A 25,157-nucleotide genomic window follows, 5' to 3' on the forward strand; every position below is an offset into this window, starting at 1 on the left:
CAGGAAGCACTTCTTTACACAGAGAGTTATGGGAATCTGAAATAATCTACAAAGTCATGGAGCGGAAGTACTTTAGGAAGTCTCAGGATGAGCAATTGGGACAGTTTAGGTGTTAGTTAAGCACACACACCTGATGGACTGAATGGCCTCCTCTCATTTCTTACGTAGGTAGTTCTGCTCTTACGCTTCATGTTTCTGAGGATTTCAAGTCATCTGAGATACTAAAGAGTAAACTCTTACTTATGGGCAGCAGAGCTAAAGCAAGTCCAGTTGTGTCTGCCCCTTGCCAAGGTTGTATGGAATCGTTGACCTCGGGAAGCTCTGCCCATGATTGGCCCAATAGGTGAAACAGACAGCAGTCCACATCACATGCCAGGTCTTCAGAGTTATGACTGCATAGTTTAATGCCTGTTGTGGGTACAAAATCTGTACATCTTGTTCTGTATTTTCATTTTACTTTTGCTCAAGACAACAACAGATGAACTAAATTCAGGACACATCAAGGCACATCCTCACTTTTACTAACAAAGAAAGGAAGACATGCTGGTGCCTCAGGCTATCGATTAGTTTATAACCTGGGCCTCTGGGACAACAAGGAGCTAAACTGGTTGACAGCCTGGGAAAGGAAGACATGCCAGTAGGGGCTGAGCAACAGCAAAAGGTTTACTATTTGGGAAAAATGGACGAGTGAATCCATCCATCATATTGACAGCCAGCCAATCATAATATCTAACAAACACATCTTGAAAAAACCCCGGTAGACTTTTAGAATAAATATGCCTTGTCTGAAGAGCGACACAGGAGGGAGGAAGAAGAAGAGACGAAGATGTCAGGAGAAGAGAGCAGGGTGAGGTCAGAAGAGGGCACCGGCAACGTGCAGCCGTTTCCATCTGATCGTCAGAAGAGCATCTCAGGAACAACTACGAGTGCTCGATCACTGGCCGCCTGTGACATTCATCCTGGTCATCTTTACTTCTTCTAAAGACTATACATATATATCTCCAGACTTTACCATCAGTCCTATTTTCTATTATTCTTTGTTCTACTGGTATTATTATTTTTCCTGTTATAATACCAAGCTGATTTTCACTTTCTAACTTTCTACGTTTTGTCTTCATATCGAGAGTGACTGAAGTAATAAAGTTGATTTCTTTGAGCACCTGGAGCAGCCGGAGGTTTGCCATACGCTTTGTGCTGCAAGGTTTATTAAGGCCGAGGGTGACAGCGCCACCCAATGGTAGGGAACAGGACATCAAGTAAGGCACTCTTGGCTGATAAATGGCCGATAGTCAAGGATGCTGAGCCTTTGTATGTTTAAATGTATTACTGGAGACCCAAAGTAATATTTAGATCTGAGATATCATTCAAACATCGCATGTTGTTCGTATGTTGAAGTGCTGAGAGAGTGACAGGCTGTGCTATTCCTAAGGGACTTGTGTGGCTTAAAGGTTAACCAGCTGTGTGTGTGTGTGTGTGTGTGTGTCACTCATGGGGCACTGTTGTGGTGTGTGTGTTATTCTTAAGGTGTGACTGTAGACCAACCTGATAATATACCTGATGAGAACACTTACCTCTAGCTGAAGGGTAAGCAGAGGGAGATACCACGATAACACAACACCACAGACGGCCTGCAGCCCAGTTGAGGTTCAAAAGTCCTAGCAGACAAAATGAATGAGAAAAAAAATCTGTGCATATATTTATCCCAAAAGATTCATTAAACATTGTGTAGGCCTCCTCCAAAGTATGAACAAGAAACTCATGAGAATTCTGGTATGCAAAGCAAGTTGTGTAGCACTGAGTTTTGTCTTCTGAATCACAATGGAGCTGAATTTCCATGGTTACAAAGACCGCGTCTGGGACGATTTTCAAATAAACACCTCAGCGCCACCTTCTGATCGTCTGTGTCATCATTCGACTGGAGCAAGGCTGGATGTGTGAGGTGGGGCTGGATGTGTGAGGCGGTGCTGGATGTGTGAGGCGGTGCTGGATGTTGGGGGCGCACCATCACCGCCTGTGTCATTCCCACAGCTGAGCGTTGTCAGCTCGTCTCATGTGTTGCTCAAAGGTCTTCCCAAATTACCTCAAGCAACGGGGTTCCATAAAAACTGGAAGAAAGAGTTGGAAAAGTCACCCAAGAGAGGTCGTTGAAGGTGAAGAGTAAAGTGCTAAGGCAGGGTAGACGGCCTCATGAAGGCGCATTTAACAAAAGGAAGTTTGCTGTTAGGGTTGGTCTTCATGACTGGCGGTGTGATGGATCTAATTGTTCTGTTTCATGGAGTTTGGTGTGATTTGAGCAGAAATGGGGGGTCACTTTATGGAGACTGAGCTCCTTTTGTGTTTATTAGGCAGGAGACGATACGCCCGTCCTATGATACCCGTCACCTCCTGCTGCCGTTCAGTCTTCACAATCCACGATAGGAAATCGTCATCAAAGAAACGCCCTGCGTATCTAGTTCAGCTTATTATTCCTAAATCCGACATTCAGATCCGAGCGAGTGGTCTCACCTCACAGACCTCTGAAGACCACTTGCTTTTGGTTTTTCACCTTCCTGGGCGTGTAAGGCGTATGACGGATAATCCCTGTGTTTGTGGGGTGCGGAGCTCAGTGTTCCTGTGTGACAGGTGGCTGTCAATCCCGCCGACTACTACAGTATTAACGTCAAATATCTCCACTGCAGGAACAACACGCACGTTACAAGTAAGACTTTCTCCGTCCTCTCTACACTTAATGACCGTAAGAAAACTCTGAACTCGCTGCTCCAAACGTCAATCAGATTTAAACGTATTCCGCTCGAATGCCTTACTGACATAATAACTGCGGGTCTCAGCTGGATCTCGAAGACCGTGTTGAGTAGTTAGCAAAGCACTATGTACATGTAAAGGATGATGATGATGATGATGATGTTTCTGTGCATAAGGCGGAGGCTCCAATATCGTCACTCACTGGGGGCAGACGTGCGACCAGAACAGCGAACACTGAGAATTTGGCCGCTTCTTGTCTCCACCATGCTAGCGGGCCGAGAGCAGAGCCGGGTTTGTACCTCACACAACGCCTGCTGCAGCGGACGCTCCTGCTACGCTAGCGTTGTACTGTTTATACTCGCACGCGTACTTTATGTAAATCTGGAGGAATCCAGCAGGTGGCAGTGCGAGATATCATCACGGTGAGCACAGGTTCGGTGTCGCCGTGTTGTGAATGGCCTGGAGCAGCCATTAAACTCCGAGGACGCCTGACCGCAATGTCTCTGAAAAAGATGTTTAAAGATTAAGGCCATCAGTCCAGGGATGTGCCCAGTCCAGCTAGCACCAGGTAGGAGGCAGAAACAATCCCTGGACGGGCATCAGCTCATCGCAAGGTGAATACAAGCAGACACACACTCACTGGCATCATTTTAGTGTCACCAAACCCGAAAACAGAGCTCACTGAGGAAACCCAGCAGGAAAACATGAGAACTCCAGGCAGGGAATACCAGCGACATGACTCCCTGCGAGACGGCAGCACTACCTGCTGCGCCACCGTGGCACCCCATGTGTGTCATTATTAACAGTATTCGTTATTTAAATGAAGTTAACGACTCATCTGTAAAATGTAACATCCATCCTTTAATGCATTTCATCACGAAAGTGACATCAAGTAGAAATGTGAGCGGAGAGCTGGACTATCGTAAACGTCACGTGTTCTGTGTGCTGATCTCTAATCGCTCGCCGCTGCTGGCAGGTCAGGAGGAAGTCCCAGAAGCTCGTAGTGATTAACGACTGGGATGACGTTTACGACACTCGGCTTTAATGACAAAGTAAACTACGAGGTTAAAGGGGACATTTCGAGATTTAAATTTCCACTTTTTATCACACAATACTCCTGTTCACCGTGTCCTTCATTATTTTTTTTTTCTCTGTGGGTGTCCATTCTGTTTCTGTTGTGAAGATGATATGCGAGACATTTAAAACGTGCCGCGTCATTACGAGTGGGAATATGCGACGCTTGAATATCAAAGCACCACCATTGCATTTGTATGTCGCCATTTTGCTTCCCCACATCCAGCCGTTCGTCAAACATCGCAGCGCGCACGTCAATCTCGTAGGATCCTCAGAGCGGCTTTCTGTCCCATGTGGCTCTGACGTCACATTCCGACTTTTAGCACACTGCGCCCCCCCTTGACTTTTTGCTGGTACTGCAACTCACACACGTCACGTTCATGTCCGAGGACCCGCTCAGAGGACGCGTCAAATGTCCTGAGCGTGAAGTACAAACGAGCCCTCCCTCCTTCCTTGCTGTCATTTTCTGACCCGTATCGGTGAGAGGTGCTGCCTCAGCGTCTCGTATCCACAGCCTGTGACAGCCTGAGACGGTCTGTGGATGACGCGGTACGTTTGTCAAACAACGTCAGGACGCGACTCGATGAGCGGTGTGTGTGTGTGTGTGTGAAGCACATAACCTGCGGTCCCGGCCCACTTTCACGTGTGGCAGTGCCACCTCTCCCTGAATCGCCCGCATTAGTGTTTCTGATCCCAGCCCTGGGCGCCATAGTAGGCCTGTGCGGGCCGAAGCCTGCCTCTGGTGTTTGGGGTGGCCTGCCTCTGGTGAGGCCATATCTGGGCAGGACTGGCAACAGGCCTTACGCCCCTGTACTTGTTTGTGGGCTCTGATCAGAGCAGCATGTCATCCTGACTGTGGCCGATACGCTACGTGTGTGCGTGTGTGCAGGACGACTACGAGGCCCCACTCGCTGGGACACACTGGCCACCCCCACTGTCAGCACTAGACCAGTGACGTCGCCAGGTCGCTCTTTCCCAACGATGATTTTCAAACTCCACTGCGGACCGATCTGCCCGCCAGCATACGTCGACTGGGGCTCTCCATGTTACTCTCGTTCCTGCGTTTCGGTTTGTTGTAATCGCCCAGACGGGCCGCCGTTTCCCTTTCCATGGCAGCACTTGGTCTTCCTTGAAGCGGATGTCTCATCACAGATGAATCCTCGCTCTTTTGCTCCCGTGTCTGAAATGAGCCGGGCTGTGACCCCCATGTAGTGGGGAGGGTCCGGCGGAGTAACGTATGTCATCCTGCGGAGGTCCGTCATGTTTCTGTCCACCCACCGATTATCTTTCTAGGTGTTAGTTAACCCCCGCTTGGCCAAGATAAACTTCACGATGGGGGCTTCAATGGAGACACTGTAATCCAAATGCCAGGCGCCCAGGCGTGTGCCCACAGAAGCTCGTTTTGAATTGTCTTTGGCTGGAGTCCTGCTCTCCTTCTCCATCTCTACTTCCACACGTTTGTTGGTCTTTGGTGACTTCTTCAGGTCTTTGTCGCAGACCCTCTCCGTCTGTCTGTTAAATTTCTGAACACGCTTACCTAATTCAAGGTCACTGTCTGCCCGTGCGTCGCTGGCACTAGTGGTCAAGCCAGCCAATCGCAGGGCCTAGTCAGAGCCTCACACCCGCCCAGCTGGATACCAGGAGAAGATGCAAAGCAACGACTGCAAAGTAACGGGGTCTTACGTTTCTAACATTTTCTCTGCTTGACGTCTCCACGACACTCCTGCCAGTGTCAGGATGGCACGTAGAAATATGATGGCCGTGGCGTCTTCATTTTGTCACTCCTGGACGGAAACCTCCTTCTCCGTAGTGCTAGTTGGCTGCCATTTTCAAGCGGGCACTCGCGGTGGGCTTTGCTCTTCAGGTCTTGACCCCCTTTCTGTGTCTGTGGACGTTGGTTTCGTTTCAATTTCTTTCCATTCGAATTCCTGGTCCCTCGTCACTTCATGTCACACCTCACTTTTAGCTCTTCTAGAACTTTAATATCCGACTCTGCTGGGATTGTTCTCGGAGGGCACAGTTGCCACCTGGCTGGTACAAGTCAGTCACACTTCATCAGTTGGATTGTTTCTCGTGTCTGCTGGGCTTGTCCAGATTTTCTTTGGCTGTAAAGTCACTCGTTTGGCCACACTGAGGGTCTCCCACTTCGATGCTCTCCTCCTACATGTAGCGCCAGTAGGATTCTGCCAGGCCCCCCTTTCTCCTCATTATTTGCAAAGCTCATTCGTTTTGTCCTTAAGGCTTCAAAGATGGCAAATAAACTCACACGCTTCTCCACTGTGTTCATGTAGTTTCAGGCCCCCCAGATTATCCTTACAGGAGACCACCTACTCATTCAGCTTTTGAATTCCACCATTGGCAGTGACAACACTGCCCACCTTAATGGGGGGCTACGGCATGTAAGACTGCGCAGTGTGTCTGATTTGGGGTGGCCCAGACCCCCGTGCCAAGCCTGTGGGTGACACGCAATGAAGACCCTGGCACAAAGGAAACAAAGCAGTTTGGGCGGGATGAACACAAATGGAGCCCACCGCTGATGAGCAGCAGCATCGACAGGGCAAATAAAACTGCAGACCTCACCCTCTCCTGGGCAGCGTGCAGTGCCAGCTGTGCTGGACCCCCCAGCACTAAAGTGGGTTACAACGCGTACTGGGGGCTCATCGACTACTTGGCATGTCTGCAGCTAACACTGCCTCTGTGATGGTGGGTACGAACCAGGCCTTCACCTTGGTGGCATGCCAGTCTAAGTGCCCACAGGTCACTTGCCACTCACTGCAGGGTCCCGAATGACTGACTGGCTAACTTAAACTTCACCCGCCTTTCAACACGTGTGTTTTCTTTGCTGCCCCGTCATTTCCAGAAGTGGCCAGTTTGGTCAGGACAGGCGCAGGGTAGGCGAGAAGCCCCCCCACGTGGGGCAGTGAGGAGCCCACCGTTAACAAGGGACTCCACCACGGCCCTGAAAGTGCTCATCACTACCACGGGGGCACACGACGCCCAGCCTCCTAAAAACAGCAGGACAGTTTGTGCAAAAATAAAAAGGCATCCTTTATTGAGAGAGGGCACGGCTGGCAGCCGAGCGAGGGGGGCATCAGTTCTGTGCGGGGAGGTCGAGCAGGTGATGCAGCAGCGGGCGGCCGTGCAGACACGACGTGCAGTCGCCCTCCAGCCCAGACATCCTGCTCAAGGTGTCGTCCACGTCCTCCTTGGTCATCATGAGTGGTAACCTGCGTGCCAGCCGGACCGCCTCTCCCTAAAAGTCAAAAGGACAACAGGGGTTTGTCTCCATACGCCTAGGTGGGGACCCCCTAATCGGTCACCGCGCTTACCTCCAAGTAGCGGTGGACTTTGAGCGGCCGACACTGCTGGACGCTTTGGGCCCCGTCGTGAACTACGCGGTGCAGGATGTCCTTCAAGTCCGACAGGCCGTAGAAGGGCACACAGGTGGCCATCGCCACAATCTCCAAGAGCCCATCTGTGGCAGTGGCACCTTACAAGAAAGGAACAAACAAGTTCTTTTAGTCTAAATAGCGCCTGACAGACACGATGGCCGCACAAGCACGTCACACAAGGCGAGTGGCCCGGGCGAAATGACACACCGAGCTCCTCTCGCGTCTCTGAACGAATCCGTGGGCTCAGGTTCAAGTCAGCCGAGGCTCGCATGGAAAACAGCTGCTGGGCAACCAAAACTGGAAAAAGGGCGCACGTAAAATAAAAACGGAGAGGCGGCAGAGCCAAACCACATCTGCATTCAGCCGGGTGGCGAATCGGACAGACTGGGGGGGACAACGTGCCCGTTGTCTGATCACCAGCTGGCTCTGGGGGTCACTCAGTCACCTCACACTTGCTGGTGACCTCCAACCCCAGGACCCTGCTCCAGCTGAAGTGACCTGCCAGTGCCCACTATGGCCAAGCTGAACCACAAGGTGTTCTGGGCAAAGGACACAGATGGCTTTGAGTGGAGTGATGGGGGTGAGGATGGCTGGTCTGCCCTGCAATTTGGCAAGTCCTCCTCCTCCTCCTCCCTCCTCCTTCAGGTGGTCAGTAATGCTGAAGCCCAGCAAGCCGAGGGCTCCCTGTGTAAATTCCGCACTCCACTGCAGGTGACAAGACGACGTCACGAAGTCTGTGAGAAGTGTAACCAAATGTGACGTGTGTGTCATCAGAACCTGTGTGACCCCAACAGGCGTACCACCCACCTAAACCCCCTCCTGTCACTTATCCTGTGTGTCTGTGGCTCTCCTCCTAATGTTTGTGACATTTGCCCTTAAGGTTCAACGGTGTCCCCATGTTCTTGAGGACTTCATTCTAAAGTCCCAGTTTTGACCCACCGGTCCCCGTCACCTCTTCATGTCCTTCAGGCTCAGCTCAGACCTCGTAGCCCTGGAATCGGCCCAGTCTGCCCCCCCCGTCCAGACCCACCAAGGCTCAGCAGTGGCCTGGCCTAGAAAAGGGGGGTGGCACAATATGACACGGCCCACCGATGTCAAGGAGTGTCATGTGTGTCCCCATTTTGCACTCCTGGATGGAGAACATGAGGAAGGAGGCATACCAAGCATGGCTGCCAGCTGGCATTACAATCGCCCACTGCCGCTCGGAAGGAGAGCTCCACTCGTATTTTCCTGATCAGTTTCTTGTTGCATTAAACACTGCAGAGTGTCAAAGTCACGTCACACTACGCATGCCACCTTAGCAGCTAGCGATTAGCAGCTGGGGCCCTCAGTTAGAGAATCGCAGTGAATCCAATGGCCGTTGGCGGTGTGTGCCCGTAAAATGCCCTGTGACTGGCTGTAGGGGTCGGTCAGCTCTGATGGCTCATCCAGACCCACACAAACCAAAGAGAAGAGAAAAGAAAAGAAGAAGCCAAGATGGCAGAACGCGCCACACCCGTTAACCCTTCATAGAGAACCAGCACCAGCCCACCGTCACAAAGACTGTGCCAGAAAGTCGCTACATTGGCACGTAATTTGACAAGACCAGCCCTGTGACTCGAGGTCATGTGACGTGACATTCATGGACCGCTGTGTCCACTAACAGTACAGTACGCTGCGTACTGTGGAGTTGTTCGCTCGCATTCGTCTTTTGTTCATCCTGGGGCCGACTGTTTCACCTGTGGTTTGTGGGACAGGACAGGACAGGACAGAATCTCACCTGGAATGTGTCTGATCTGAAAGCCATTGGCCACCAGCCGCGCGTCAGAGAAGGTGGCTGTCCCCCCTGGTCCCACGCTGGTCTTCTCCATGCTGCAGAGGGCCTCCCTGTAGACTGAACCTCCGAGAAGGCTGAAAGGAGACAGAGTGTCAGCGTAAGCCACCTGGCCCACTTGTCACCACAGCCGGGCACCTTACCCATCAGACAGGCGCAGCGGGCTTTCCAGTTTCTCCGTGGGAAGCAGGTTCTCCGCCAGCAGACGTCTGAAGAGCAGCCTCTCCTCGGCCCGGAAGGGGTTCAGCAGGAGGAGTTGGTCTCCAGATGAGACGAGCCAAGCCGGGTGTGAACCCAGTTGGCCAATGAGGTGCATTCGTTCTGCGGAGGGGCCAACCCGCTTCGAGAGGAGATTCAGGCGCGTTTTGAGCGCCGCCAGCGAGAAGGGGGCATCTCTACACGGCCTGTCCGGTGCCAGTGGAGGACGCGGCTTCTCGGCCTGAGACAGGAGGAGCTTGTCCAGGATCTGCTGCTTGGAGGGCACCGCCTTGTGCTTTGGTGCTCGACTCAGCTTGGCCAGCTGCTCCGTGCTCTTTTCAGATGCCCTCTTAGACTGGCACTCATATCTTGTCGTCTCGCGTTCTGCCTTCTCCTCATACCTGCAGGCCAAGACAAAATGAGAGCCAAACCATCAGTCAGGAGGGCGCCCATAAAGCCCCTCGTAATAGGAGCCAACACTCAGTCGGGGCGGTCAGTTGGTTACAAGCTGCCCCCAAATTAGAAGCACCTGCGTTTACGGAAGTAGGGATGTGAATAAAAACTTTAAAAACATCTTGACAATTTAAAGTGAAAAACCATTCAGGAGAGTTTCAAATCTGTCTGGCACCCAAAGCCCATCCCTGCCAGCCTCGCCCATCACAGTGAAAACAGCAAATGGAGTCTAAAAGTCAAATCAAGTATTACAACAATGTGACCTCTGACCTTCCCTGGAAAATGGAGTTCTCGTCAACCCTTCGGGGCACTCTGGTGACGTGCGGTCCTGGGCGGGCAATGCCAGCTTTTATAACACCGGCACGGCAGTAGCAGTCCGCTTACAGCAGACCAGCAGCCAGACCGCAGTGTGCAGCGCAGGCACAACATGGCGAGTGCGACAAGTGCCGCTCATCGTCGTCCATTTGTGCTTGAAAGTTTGTGAACTCTTTAGAATGTTCTAGATTTCTGCATAAATTTGACCTGAAACATCACCAGACTGTCACTCAAGTCCTAAAGGTAGATAAAGAGAAACCAGTTAAACAAATGAGACTAAAATATTAGACTTGGTCGTTTATTTATTGATCGAATACGAGTGGCAAAAGTATGTGAGCCTTTACTTTCAGTATCTGCTGTGACCCCCCTTACTAAACGTTTCTGGTAACTTCTGGTCATTCCTGCACACCGCCATTCCTCCGTACAGAACAGCTTCAACTCTGGGATGTTGGTGGGTTTCCTTACATGAACTGCTCACTTCAGGTCCTTTGGATTCGAGTCAGGACTTTGACTTGGCCATTCCAGAACATTCACTTTTTTCTTCTTTAACCATTCTTTGGTAGAACGACTTGTGTGCTGAGGGTCGTCACCTTGCTGCATGACCCACCTTCTTGAGATTCACTTCATGGACAGATGGCCTGACATTGTCCTTTAGGATTCTCTGAATTCAGAATTCATTGTTCCATCAATGAAGACAAGCCGTCCTGGCCCAGATGCAGCACAACAGGCCCACACCATGATACCACCACCACCATGTTTCACAGATGGGATGAGGTTCTTATGCTGGAATGCAGTGGTTTCCTTTCTCCAAACATAACGCTTTTCATTTAAACCAAAAAGTTCTACTTTGGTCTCCTCCGTCCACAGAACATTCTTCAATAGCCTTCTGGTTTGTCCTCGTGATCTTCAGCAAACTGCAGACGAGCAGCAATGTGGCTTTCTCCTCGCCACCCTGCCATGCACACCATTGATGTTCAGTGTTCTCCTGATGGTGGACTCATGGACATGAACATTAGCCAATGTGAGAGAGGCCTTCAGTTGGGGTCCTTTGTGACCTCGCCGACTATTCCACGTGTGCCTTGCTCTTGGCGTGATCTTTGTTGGTCGACCACTCCTGGGGAGGGTAACAATGGTCTTGAATTTCCTCCATTTGTACCCAATCTGTCTGACTGTGGATTGGTGGAGTCCGAACTCTTTAGAGATGGTTTGGTAACCTTTTCCAGCCTGATGAGCATCAACAACTCTTTTTGTGAGGTCCTCAGAAGTCTCCTTTGTTCGTGCCATGATACACTTCCACAAACGTGTTGTGAAGAGCAGACTTTGATAGATCCTGTTCTTTAATAACACAGGGTGCCCACTCACAGCTGATTGGCATCCCATTGACTCAAATTTCACCTTCAAACTGACTGCTCATCCGTGAGGTTCTCATACTCACTAATATGTAACATTCTTTAATTTTCCTCAACAAATAAATGACCAAGTCTAATATTTGTGTCTCGTTTGTTTAACTGGTTTCTCTTTATCTACTTTTAGGACTTGAGTGACAATCTGATGAGGTTTCAGGTCGTATTTATGTAGAAATCTAGAAACTTCTAAAGGGTTCACAAACTTTCAAGCACCACTGTATGCGACACTCGGCGGGAGCTCTGGTTGCTTTGACCAGCAGGGCACCAACGGGGTGAGACAGCAGGCTGGGCTGCTTTTTCTGCTCACGCTTTCGTAGGTCACGTGCTGTTCGATATTCTAACTTTCGTAAAAGAAAACTGAGTGCCAAGGACCAAAGTGTCTTTTTTACTGCGCTTTTCTCTCTCCAGACGCCCACACACACCTTTCTAGGGACTTTAGTGGTCTTTTGGAGAGTCGTTTGAATTTCCACTTTCACGGCCCAGTGACCCAACATGGCACCAGTCGCTGCATTTTAAATCCGTTTTAGGGACGCGAAAGCTGCCACTGCCACCCTGTGCTCAGCTGTGTCCTCTCTCCGCTAGGCCTGCACATGAAGACCCTCTGGCCCTTGGCTGCCAACAGACTGAGCTTAGGACAACTGAATGGAAATGGAGGACGTCAAAGGCCTGGTCTGGGCGAGTAGCCATCTCTTCTGCCACTACCAGTGCTAAGGGGAGATCACAGCATCAGTGCAGGGGTCAGCCAAGTAATCAAGATGAGCGGGTCCACGGGTCACAGCAATCCTTCAGTCCGTTGATCGATTCGTGAAATGTGCCAAGCTTGTAGAAGTGACACTGGCAGAGCTATCGGCTGTTCAAGGGTCTGTCGGGGACAACATTTCCAACATTCGCACAGCCAGCAACAAGCAGAATGAGGCTCAGAGAGAAAGTGTAAAGTAGCCATCTACATGGCCACATGCCAGCGGGCATCTCCACCTGCCAGACAGGCTGGCAGTAAACCACAAGGAGCCTCTTGAAAATGAGAACGCTGCTCTCTCTGTCCATGTCATTGCTGACAAAGAAGCTACGCCTCTGAAAAGAGGAACAGAAAATGAGTTATGAGGAGAGAGTCAGGAGTGGAACCTTCAAGAGGAGACCCCAGTGAAGCGTTTAAGATAATGAAGGGAAGTGCATGGCGACTGGGAGTTCAGGAAGAACACGGGGACACTGTCAGAAACTTGTTATGGATAAACGTTAGGAAGATGTCTCTGTGAAGAACAACCACAGACACGTGGAATGGTGGACAGGACTGGGCGGCCCACTCATCAACGTAATGGAAGCCATGTGTGAAAGTGGCGTATGGTCTGAACAGTCCTGCACTCTTGCATAGCAGCAGCTCAGGGGGACATTTAAAGACCTGACCGAAATAAAATGCAGCTTCTTACAGGCCAGCGAGACGAATGGAGATAAGCTTTCTTCTCCTCCAGCTTATCTCCAAAGATCAATGCCCACCAGACACTCCCATGCCCCGTTTGGAAGCACGTCACCAGAGGTTTACTACTAGCCACACCATACCAGCCGTGTCCCCCTCTACCCGCGGCCGAGCTCAGGCGCTGTGCAGGTTGGCAGGGTGGCCAGCGAATGACACTGCACTTCTCACTCTGCTCCCGTAGCAGCTGCTGGAAGCCACTTTGACGATAGGAAGCAGCCGGCTGGAAAGCAACACTGCTGGCCAAGAATACTTTCCACTCTTTCTAGTGAGTCAGCGCAGTGGAAAGTACTGGGTCAAAGGTCAAGTCTGGAAACTTACTTCTTTCTCTCTTCCTGTGGCGCATTCTTCCATAGTCGTTCCACAATGTTGCTAATCTCCTGTGGACCTGCCTCTGGATTGTCTGCTAGGACCTTCACTCGTGCTTCCTGACTGAACAGAGCACTGGCAGACTGGGGCTGCCGCACCGCACGGTTGCTAATCAAGTCGTAGGCAGTCACCTTTGCCACTTTGCTGGGGGTCTTGTCTGGGCCACAGCTTGGCACTGGAGCTCCATCCCGCTTGGGCACAAAGACCTTCACTGGCTGCAGGTGTTCTTCTGATGCAGGGTCACTTGGCAGGTGACCCAGGCTCCATCGGTCACCATCTATTCGGCCTTGCTGCTTCTTTGTCCCGCCTGCTTGTACTTCTTCACTTACGCCTGCGGGCTCAGCAGTGGTTTCCAGAGGAGGTTGTGGGAGGGCAGTGCCTTCCTCGCTGGCAAGGTCCGGTGCCGAATGGCTCTGCTCTACTTCTGGCGGAACAAGCAGAGAACATGGCACCTCCGCGAGGGGACCGTACACAGATGCCAATGCGGTCTCCACAGCCACCAACACCACATCCTGAGGGAGACAGAAACCAGTAAGGCTCGCCACAGCTCAAAACCAAAGCCCCATTCCTCTCCCTCCTTACGCCACCTTATTGTGAAGCAGGACTTGCGTCTTGTCAGGGGTCACATTGACATCAACTGACTGGGCAGGAACTCTGATGTCCAGCAGCATGAGCGGGTAGCGGCCGCATGACGTCTCCCTGCTCGGTTGTCCTCCATGATACCTGCGGATGAGCTGCAGTGTTGAGTTAACATTTGAGTAAACCTTGTGCCGACCACAGGAGGGACAGGTGTCAGTTACGTGAATTGGGTTACCTTAAGAATCTCTTTGTGATGAACCGGCCTGGCATTTATGAAAACGAAGGTCCGGTCAGTGCTGCTGGAGCTCATGGAGTTGTCACTACCAGGTCTGGGGATAAATCCACTGAGATCTACCTGCACGCGAGAGGTAAAGGGTAGCAAAACTCAGCTTGACGTCACCTTTAGAGCTGCAGCGCCCAAAGCCCCACAAGCTCAAATAAGGCCTTTATTCCCGTGACTGCCCTGCCACCTACCTGCCATTCCAAGAGAAGACGCTACTGACCTGTGGCTCGTCCTGCTGGAACTGGACAGGCATCATGTTGTTCATGGCGGCCGTCCCAAGCACACACATGAGTCCTGCTCGAGAATCCGACACCTTGGCCTTGTGCCAAACAAGTGCCTGAAACAAAAATGCCAGAGTCAGTGCCAATGTCTCTTATTGCTAAACATAGAGGTGCTGAACAATAAAAACAGGAAGCCTGGGTGAGCGCCCACCCAGCCTGCTCGTATCTGCCTCGACTTATGACACATCTTGGATCAATAACTTGCAATTTAAGAAGCTCAAAAGATGAGCTGTGAAAGCAGAGAAGCCACGAAGTGCAAAGTTTGTGACACAGGACACCCATACAAGTGCTGAGAGTGTGAAAAGAACAGACGTGGGGGGACATGGCGGGCAGAAGCCGGCAGCAACTCCAGCAATGCCAGCTATGTCCGAGTGCAGAATCCTTCATGGAGGTCAGTGGGGAGGCGGCAGTGGTGGGCACAGAGATGCTTTCCAGGGAAGGCGTGACGACAGGTGGAAAGTACCCTCCTGACAGAATGCTTGCTATGAGTTCAAGCGCTGCTGGCATTCCCGCAATTTCCTGGCTGCAACAATTCATCTTATCAAGACGACAGGAAAGTTGTCACAAGTCTCCTGATGGCATCACGCTGCACGGCGGACCCAGTAGCGGTCTCGTGTCTACGTGTTCTCCGGCATGCTTAGTGGCATGAGAATCAATGGAGAGGAACACGACGAGCGAATGGCCCAGAGGAAGAGGGAGTGCAGCAAACAAGGAGCGGGGCCTTGGAGCAGGGGATGGACGTGGCGCTGTCGCTGTGCCTACGCAGTGCCAGTGAAACTCGAGAAAATGCTGAAAGTGACGAATCAACACAGTGGTGCTATTGTGGCGCAGCCCAAAATGATCATCGGAGTTGGCCCATCATCAGGGATAATGTTAGGCAGAGAAGACGGCCATTTTGAGAAGTTGGTCTTGATGGAACAGCAGAGTCCCAACAAGCTGCGTGATCAATGGCACGTGCAAGGACTGTAAACCCGATGGGACAATAAGAAGCCCCCTGCCCCGGTAAAAGCAGGTCTTTATGCGTAGCCCAGCTGTGAAATAAGCTCAAGCCTTACATCACACCATCTTTTTGAAAATGGCCAAACCTTGAAAGGCGCTATATGATCGAAGAGCCTCACAGACATTCCTACCCCACTTTGTCCTCCTGTGCTGCAGCATAATGCGCCTTTGGCACAAATGAAATCCGGACTCTTCTGCACGCCCTGTGGATTCTGAACCGAATGCGCCAAACTGACGATCTACAAGGTGCTGCTGCTGCTTCTCCAAAGCCACGAGACGGCGGTAGCCAGAAAGACGGCTCTTCTTGAGGGAGGGAAGGAAGGAAGGAAGGAAGGCCCTGAATGACAACCATGCAAAGGCTCCTGGTCTTTTAGGCTATAAAACCAACAACTCTAAAGTGTGTTGAGCTTTTAAAAGACCTGCACTGGCACAAGCACTGCACTTGGAACGCCAGTTTGACTCGCTGTATGTGACCCTGAGCGAGTCTCTGAACCGGCCTAAGCTCTACAGCCCGAAAACAAACAAACTACCGCTGAACTGTAAAGCGCCTTGCAAAGTCACTTTCTACAGAAAACGCATGGCATTTGGTCAGCCCATGGGTAGCAAATCAATTTAAGTGACAAGAGATGGCTGAGAAGCGCCAAGTGTGTGCCCACGGTGGTGTGATGCATGGGCTTGTCTGAACACCAGAGCACTGTGGTGAAATGGTTTTTTTTTTTCGTTCTTTAAGTAAAAACCCTGAAGTTGTCTTTATGGAAAGCTTGACAGTCCTGACACACCACACCCTAAACGAAAAGTTCGACGGACGACATGATGATGAATTGTGAAAAGTGTAGTTGCATTTCTTTTTTCATTTGCTGGATGGATTGTGGCCCATTTGGCAGAAGCCGTCGCTCACTTCCTGGCGCGGAGTCACCTCGACAATCATATATTACATAGGTTCAGACACACCTGTCTCTGTGGGGCTCCCCCTTTCGTTTCTAATACATAAACCAGAGTGCAAGTGTCTTTGTTTGTTTGGTTTAAGCCCAAGCAGACTTGACAGGAAGGTCACACGCTGTATGGCATTTAGAAAGATTTCATAAAACCAAACAAGCTTACCGGAGCCCTGCCAAGGCTCCTCCCACTCAGTGTCTTGTGCAACCTCCGTACGTGGAGATGTTCTGCTCACCAGGACCACAGCTCAGCTTCCTGGGTCAGTGGAACAGCACTGGCGTCTGTAAGAACTCAATCGTGTAGTCTGTGACTAAGGCACAGTGTGGTGACTGCGGCAAAACTGGCCTGAACAGCACAACTACAATTAGGGGACGTTAAGCAGAGCAGCAGCCCCAGCACGGACCCCAATGGACACCACTTTTAATATCCATAAATGATCTGAGCAAGAAGGACACCAAACTATGTGGAAGGGCCAGACAAAGCCACATTGGCCAAATCAGAACAAGGGGCCTCGGAAAACTCATGGCAAGCAAATCTAAAGTGGGAGATCCAAATACACAAGGGGGGCGGAGGAACATCTACATCTGGACGGTGGACAAAGTCACTAAGAAGGTCTGGAGCGCCCCTTGTTAAAGGAGGGTTACCTAACACTCTGGTGAGGCCTCATCTCCCTCCACATGACCCCAAAGACAGAGCGGTGCCCGAGAATGTCCAGAGAACAGCAACTAGGCTGACTGAAAGACCATGAAGACCAACTGAGCAGGAAAGAAACAGGCAGTTGAACCTCATCATCGGCTTAAAGCAAACGGAGATTAAGAGGCGACACGATTGAAATGTTTACAATTATGGAATTTCCCTAAGAGTAGATTCACAAGAATCACAGAGAACCAGAGACACATGAAACAAGGGACAAAGTAGCATGGTGGGACTTTGTGGACCTTCAAAACTCAACTCCACTGCGCCGGCAGCCATACCACCTGAAGCTCGGCCAGTACTTACACGTGGATGGGAGACCATCTGGGAAAAGCTTGGGTTGCTGCCAGAAGAAGTGCTGGTGAGGCCAGCAGGGGGTGCTTACCCAGCAGTCTGAATGGACAACATCGTGGTCGAAGTCCTTCAGATGAGACGCGACACTCATAGTCACAAAAGGTCAAAGGGGATCCCTTCATAAAGAGTGTGGTTCATCCTGATGTCCTGGCTAAACTGCCCCCCTAATCATCCCATCTCTAAATGGCACGCTCTCTTACCACTTCACCCCCTAATAGCTAATGTGTAGGGAGTGTAATGGCACAAGAATTCTACTCTCGCATTGTCCAGGTGGATCCTCCACATTAGTGGTGGTTGAAGTTGCGCCACACTCGCTATGTAAAATGCTTTAAGTAGCTGGAAATGCACTCTAAACTGTAAAGAATTAGGGTTATTGTGAATTTGGAGAACTTAAGTGAATGGCTAGCGAGACTGTTGGGCTAAATGGGCTCCTCTTAACAATAATGGCGTAGGACTCCTCCAAGGGCAGTGTCCACTGAAAACCAAAGATTACATTTCTGCTGTTTGCAGACGACAGACTGTGACCTCCAGTGTGCCCTTCAAGGGCTGGCAGCAACGTAAGATGTGATGAAGATGAGAATCAGACCCTCCAAATCACAGCTCACACTCAGAAAGCAGCGGCTTCTTCTCTTCCCTGCCACGTGGATGCAGCAGCAGTGACTTTATGGACGTCGTGCTGTATCGAGGTGTTTCAATGGGAGTCACGGCCTCAGATGAAGCTGCGGATTAACTCTTCAGTCTACATGCCACCCCATCCCTACGCTAAGGCCACAAGTTTCAGGTGGTGACCCAAAGGAGGAGACTACAAGTACATGTGACTTAAAAGAGGCTGTTGCACAGGGTGGCTGAGCTCAGTAATATGGGAGCATCTCACGCAGATCCACTACTACCCTAGAAAAAGGAAATCTAGTTGAGATATGGTTGGTGAACATCTGGAAAAACACCGAGGAGCAGACCCCAGATATACTTAAGGGACTTTATTCTTGGACTGTACTGGGAGCGCCTTGGAATTTCACTGAAAAAACTGGGGTATGATGCTGGCAATGGGAGGCCTGGTCCAAATCAGTGTGTCGCTACCGAGACCCTCTCTCAGAAAGAGGGATGATGATGATGAAGTTTAGTAAAAATAAAAGGCTATGCATCTTTTTAAAACAACACAGAGTCAAGCCCAGCGGGGTGTAAAAAGGAGGAAGCAACTGGGTTTCAATTAGGAAACACCTGTCCTGGGCCGCATGCTCACATCCCCCCAAACCCCCCAAGTGTCTACACACTAAGCCCTCCTCTTCTGTCCGCGACTCATCTGGTGAAAGCTGAGAGAGGCTCATTTGTTAAAAGTGATGGCGGCAGAACGTTTGGCCGTGTTGTCATTTTTGCCATCAGAATTCACCCACAACTTCAGCATATTAAGGGTGAAGCAAACTCCACAGGGCTGCAAGAATGCTAACAACGTCAAGAGAGTGCAAAAGAAGGGCCTGAAGGAGGCAGAAGCCCCGGGATGGCTGCTGTCCATACATACAAATGAGTCTCTTTTCAGGGTCTGCAGAGGGCCTCCTGGGTAAAGCCTGGTACAGGTATGATAAATAATGGCTTCCAACAAATATAAAACAGTCCTTTCCTATTCTACGTCGTCGTTAATCAGAGCCAATCACCCTCCAGCAGCATCAAGTGATAGAAAAGCGTGGACAGAAATGGCAGAGCCCTACACACAGCGGGCCCTGGCAGGTCTCTCCCCGCCAGCATTACTTGTTGGCATTTAAAAGACAACAGCAGACAGCGTAACCGTATACTTCACTTGCCCGGTGATCCTAAAAGTGCGAAGACGCAGATGAACTGGCACCCTGCCGACAGCACTGCCTACCTTGTTGTGCGTGAACGTCAGCCTCAGCTCAGGCTGGATTATAGCGTAGGCCATGAGCAAATCCTGGATTCTTTTAAGCTCTTCTTTGCACTTTTTGCTTGTCGAGTAAAACTGCTTCCTCACAGGAAGATTCTTAAAGAGACTGCAAACGGTGACAGTTGTACCTACAAAAAGCAAAATCCACAAATTTCCTTAAAGGTCTGTGAATCTTGGGATTAGATAAGGTCTTTCTAGGAGCTGTCGTGGCACATCACACCCGATACACACCTTGTCCCAGGTGAGAAGGCTTCTGGGAGAGGACATGGCCCTCCGAGTCCAGTGTATACTGTGTGCTCAAGTCAGCATCTGCAGTCTTGCTAGTGACGACCACCTGAGCAGAGAACAGACACGTGAACATGCAGCGAGAAGCTCAGCTGGACGTCTTTTTATGTTGTACCCTAATCTCCAGCCTGGCTGGACGACTATTAAGCTGGGAAAAGTGGTCAGTGACATTTGGGTGACACAGGCAACTGTCCAACCTTACGGGGGCCGAGATCAGCGCTGGGCTCAGGGAGGCCAAGCAGGCACCCATTACAACCTGTGGGATACGAAGAGCAAGCTCACCTCTGCCACAGCACAGATGGAGCCCAGGGCTTCACCGCGGAAGCCGTATGTTTCTAGAGTGTCAAAGTCGGCCGCCGAGCTGATTTTCGAAGTGTAGTGCTTTACTGCCATCACAGGCGCGTCAGCTGCTTCGATCCCACTGCCGTTGTCTCTCACTTCGACACGGTCAAACCCATAGTTGTCCTATAAATAGGAAGGAAGCCACAGATTACAAGCCGTTCTCTGCACGGCGGATCCACCACTCCTCCACCCCCCGTAACGCCAAGTATGCTGCTCCTGGGAATGTAATCTGGGAAGTTAGGAAAATGCAATAATTTACATGAGTGGGGCTGCAGTGGCAGTGATTTAGAGCCGTTTCTTGTCCCAGTACTTCCAGGCAGCCTGCTGAAGCCATCATTTACCAGAGTTATTGTGATGCTTTCTAATATTCCACCAGAGACACTGGGTTCAGCCGGAGTGCAGAGCATCGCAAAACTCCATCCCTCGACGGACCTGCGACCAGCACATTCAGTCCAGGGACCCGCCGACGGCAGCTCTGCATGCCCAACGTTTGTGACTGGCAGGGGCCCCCGAGAGAAGCATGACACGTGCACACTCACCAGCTTGACCTCGATACTGGATGCACCTGCATCAAGCGCGTTCTCGACGAGCTCCTTTACCACGCTGAGAACTGAGGTGACAACCTGTGAACTGGACAGCAGGCGCACAGTCTCCGGAGGAAGGTGCTTCATGTCTGCGTCTCTGAAAGGCAAGGGTGCAAGGGTCAGACAAACAAAGACCTGCTTTCTCGGCATTCCCTTCCAAATGCGACGGTAGCCTCCGACACACATCGGTAAGGACAGGCTTTAGGAAAGGAGGCGACCAGGCCAAGCCGCCTCGTCGGCCTGCTAAGAGACCAACATGCCAATGGACTCTACTATTTAGTTATTCTCCTGCTGAAGAAACAACCTGAGCCAAGTCCACGTGATTGGGCTGGCATGGTCAGCAAGCTTTTATTAGTAGAACCTTGGGGAAGAACAATCAAAACTGGTGAGCACACTTTGAACAATAAAAAGATGGACGGACAGACAGAGTGAATCCCAGTCCTCATGACGCGCAGCCTGTTTGCAGGATTTAACACTTGCTCTGTAATGGCATCGTCATTGTCATTGGGGTGGCCAGCCTAGAGCTCAGGGACAGTCCACGGCCTGCCACATCAGCCATTGTAAATGCCTGACACACACACAGTGCCATAAGCCTTTCTGCCTCGACTCTCTTGAACCCCCTTGATACTGAAGTGACTCAAGTCCTCGGTGGTCCGCAGGCGTGTAGTCAAATCAGGTTCTGGCAGGCCTGCTAAAATGTCCCAATGACAGGGCACAGTTGACGCAAATCAAGTTATTTAATGTTCTGCTTTAAGGAAAGCCGGAAGACTCACATGGACACCATTTTGTCTGTGAAGTGTGCATCATTTGCCTCTCCTCTTGCCCACTTTGCTCCTTTAGGTAAGAACTGTAAAGCTACTTTCATAATGGCAGTAATTTCTTTTATTTGCTCAATTACTACACAATACAAACAAAAACACTTGGAAAGAAGAGAAGCACACAGTGAACTGGATTTGTGATCTCTTCAAAATATGCAGGTCTCTCCGTGTATTTTACAATAAAACAACTCGAGTGTGCCCATGAGACCGTTTAGTGCCCATTCCTGGGCAGGAGAGAGGGCCACTTGACGATTCGGGGCCCGAAAAGGCGTGGCGTGCCGCTGTCATTTGGCGTATAAAACCACAGGCTCCACACACGTCTAACCCGTCAGAATACAGATTCACTACTCACATGTTCACCGTCTTGTGATCAGCCAGGAGCTTTCATGAACCGCGTACTGAAGCTCCAGCGACCTCTGCCATCACACGATTTCCTTTATTAGGGTTGAACAGTAACACGTTAGTCATTTATCACGACCATGGACTGCAGGACGTACGAGAATGGCCTACAAAGAGAAACGCATTAGGAATTTTTCCCCTTCCTGGACGTGTCAGTTAGCCAGTCCCAAACTGCAGTGATTGTATTGTCCTGTTCGCGAGGTCCTAACTTGTACGTCTGACCAACAGCAAGACGTGGCCACTCTCAGGCCCCGTGACAAATAACAATGTCTGAAAATACATCGAGTAAGGGGATCGGCGTTTTCTGTTCGTCACAGGGAACTCGTGCACTTGTTGTACTTGTCACTCCTCCTCTGATGTGGTGCTTTGCATGGCGTAAAGGGGCTTTACTGAACAAAGCAGATCAGATGGGTCCATGGCACCCACTGCCTGCCTGCCTGCCTGCCTACTAAGCAGCCTCCAAGTGGCACTCAGCACAGCCTTGGCACAGCACTGGGAGGTAAGCCACTGAGCTGACCCACCTAACTACTAAACAATGGCAAGATCAGGTAATGAATGACCAGATTCTCCGGGCCCACTTCTATTTTTTTTAATTCTATAATTACTATCTGTATGTAATAAACAGTCAGTCATTCTCCAACCCGCTATGTCCTCACACAGGGTCACGGGGGTCTGCTGGAGCCAATCCCAGAATAACGTCTGTCAGAATTAAATACGCCAATATTTCTTTCTGCAAAAGTGTGAAACATCCTGTGAATTTCCAGCCAAACTATCTCAAGACGAGTTAAAAAGTCTCCATGTATGCTTAAAAAGGCATCTGGCAAAAACGCTGTGCTCTGCGGACTCGTCACAAACGGACACAGCAGGTGACGAAGGAGGGCCCTCAGCTTCCTCGGGGTACAAGGAACTAGAAGTGCAGCTTTGACAATGAAGAGCCAATGATGCTGTGGAAATCGGCCTAAAGCAAAACCCAAAACAGACGTTAAACATCAAAGCCAGCAGCACACGTCCGACGTGCATAGCGATGAACAGGTGGACAAACAGAAAGGAGGACGACATTCGGGTGAAGCTAAAAAGCAAGCCCTAGACGGAGAGGAAATCTGTAATAGAAGAATAAGCAGCTCAAGTGACCGCCAAAGACAAACGGACAGAACACTCAGCGGAAGGATTATGAGCACAACAGATGAACAAACGCGATGTTAGAAACAGGGAAACGTCAGGGAGATGCAGAATCAGGGGATGACATCAGAATAGTTAAGGAGGAAGTGACGCGTACGTAGCACGGTCAGAGAGGGACAAATCAAACACCAAAAGCTGTCCATTCATACAAAACTGCGCACAAGGCACTTGCAGGACGTGCTTCAGATGACAGCAAATGAAACAGAAACGTAGCCGGGCCAGCATGCCATTTACACACAGCGATTATATATTATATATTATATATACTGGACACATTTTATTACAAAATAAACTAACACACACGATGTAACGGGGCTGAGCCAGTAATTACAAGCCAGACAGCTTAAAGTGCATCACAGCTACATTCATTGAATCAACATATTGAAGAAAAATGAGGGCCACGAGGAGGCAGCAAACGCTTTTAACCAGAAGAGTGTATAAAATGCTATCGATGTTCACTTTAAATAAAAATCTTTTTTTGATGTGGCACTTTATGATCAAACCAAAAGAAGTGAGGCCGGCAACTATTCATTAAACTAAATGGTGCTTACAGTTGTTGAGCTTCAGAACTGGGTGCTGCGCTCAGTGGTCTTTAGAAATGACTCCAGTAATAACGTAACTAACACGCTAGTAACACAAAACTAGGAGGACTGGCACAGAACATCTGAGTCAGCAAAGCTATTACAGATGGACAAGAACAAAACGCAGCCGATGTGTGGCAAAGAACTTTAATGTGGATCAAGGGGGGAGTTTGGAACTTAAAAGCACACCACATGATAAAGATTTGGGCCTCCTAGCGTACTCAGTGTTGTCCACAAGCAAACAGTCATGAAAATTATAGATAGAAAGAAAGAAAATGACCTTTTGCACACCCTGTGGGGGTTTGTTTCCTGCCTTGCGCCCAGGATTGGCTCCAGCAGACCCCCCGTGCCCCTGGAGTTAGGATATAGTGGGTTGGATAATGGATGGATGGATGGATGGATGACACGTTGCATTGTGCAGCATTCTGTCAAGCCTTGTGTGAAGTTTTAGCCTCTGCAGAGATGGCAGAGTAACAGAGTTCTGCGAAACGACTGAAGGAGACTCCTCTTTTCATTTTAAGCAAACAGAGACTGCGAGGTAATAACGGAGGAAACAAACTCATAGGGGCCCGCGACTCTGAACACAGGTGTGTGTGTGTGTAGCAGTTGTGCAAACATTTCCCTTGAAGTGATAACCACTGATGCATGGCACAAGTTCCCCAACTGTGTTGTTGGTAGCGTCACAGAATGGAGAGGCCTGGTGACATTTTGCAAAGGCCGTTACTATTAATTATTATTTGGCTGACTTCATCACCCTTTCCACATCACTTGGCTCCACTTGCAGCACAGGCAGGTGAAGTGATCTGCTCAGGGTCACACAGCGTCAGTACCAAGATATGAGGTCACAGACTCCAAATCCATAACCACTGAGCCACACTGCCATGTCCGGCGATTGTTAAGCTGAGATGCCATCCATCAACCCTGCACTGGTATCAGGAAGCACTAGAGAAGCCAAAGCCATCCATTTCCTGCACGCTGGCTGTGTGTGTGTGTGTGTGTGTGTGTGTGTCGACTGCCTTGGGATGGTGCGGACTACAGGAAACACAATGAATACTTTCTGCAGAGTCCCGTCTGAACGTAACTGAGGGATAAACACGCCGTTTAACGAAAGGTCAGAAGCAAAAAAGACAGTGCGGGCATTGGGCAAACGGAGCAAACTGCCAGCTGCAGGTCGTGAGACGGGGTTTATGTGGTGTGCCCGCTTTGCACCTGTAGTACTGTGTTCATACGTTCTTGCAGTAAGATTTGTGAACAACGTACCAAGCTAAAGTGGCCGAGCGACATGAACCGTTATATTACGTACAACTCTGCCTGCATTTATAAACCGCGAACGTAACTGGCTCTTGCTTTGCTTGGCGACACTCACCTCGTGCCTGTTCTCAGCTCTTTCCATTCACGAGCAGTCCCCGTTACACGATGTCTCGTCTCATAACCCGAGGAGCCCCCAAATCTCAGCCCTGAAAGCCACGCATTAAGCGGCAGCCGCGGACCCTTCACAATGCGCACGCGCAGCCCGCCAAACGCTAAGCGCCCATTTGCCACTCTCCACTAGAGCCACGCCCCTTCGCGTGTCTTCAAAATAAAAGTTCCCTTTCAAAAGAAGAGTCGAAAGCCGCGTAGGCCAATCATATGGCCGAGAACGAATAAATGTCTGCGCTTTTAACAGATGCGCAATATCCGGCCATTAACCTGAAACTTTCTGTGTGCATTTGGACCAGTT

At 50.3% G+C, this 25,157-nt stretch overlaps 1 protein-coding gene across 1 annotated transcript; it reads right to left on the reverse strand.

Moving 5' to 3' along the window:
- Positions 1-6,843: 6,843 nt before the first annotated feature.
- Positions 6,844-24,942, reverse strand: pms1 (PMS1 homolog 1, mismatch repair system component). Its single transcript, XM_039757900.1, has 13 exons — positions 24,804-24,942; positions 20,416-20,557; positions 19,817-19,999; positions 19,481-19,583; positions 19,214-19,377; positions 14,313-14,429; positions 14,045-14,164; positions 13,818-13,964; positions 13,183-13,742; positions 9,165-9,620; positions 8,968-9,098; positions 7,146-7,306; positions 6,844-7,069 (listed from the first exon to the last, which is right to left on the reverse strand). Exons 2-13 carry the CDS (start codon positions 20,545-20,547, stop codon positions 6,908-6,910), a joined length of 2,436 nt encoding a protein of 811 aa, XP_039613834.1. The 5' UTR covers positions 20,548-20,557; positions 24,804-24,942; the 3' UTR covers positions 6,844-6,907.
- Positions 24,943-25,157: the final 215 nt, after the last annotated feature.

The sequence above is a fragment of the Polypterus senegalus genome, chromosome 6 (genome assembly GCF_016835505.1).
Source record: "Polypterus senegalus isolate Bchr_013 chromosome 6, ASM1683550v1, whole genome shotgun sequence".
Taxonomy (NCBI): domain Eukaryota; kingdom Metazoa; phylum Chordata; class Cladistia; order Polypteriformes; family Polypteridae; genus Polypterus; species Polypterus senegalus.

What these genes read in the sequence shown, in the direction of transcription:
- pms1 (XM_039757900.1), bottom strand. Translation starts at nt 20,547, where the DNA reads ATGAAGCACCTTCCTCCGGAGACTGTGCGCCTGCTGTCCAGTTCACAG. An exon ending in AAGTCCTGCTTCACAATAAG is followed by an intron (nt 13,743 to 13,817) that starts GTGGCGTAAGGA and finishes TGTCTCCCTCAG; the next exon opens with GATGTGGTGTTGGTGGCTGT. An exon ending in AAGTCCACCGCTACTTGGAG is followed by an intron (nt 7,070 to 7,145) that starts GTAAGCGCGGTG and finishes TTTGACTTTTAG; the next exon opens with GGAGAGGCGGTCCGGCTGGC.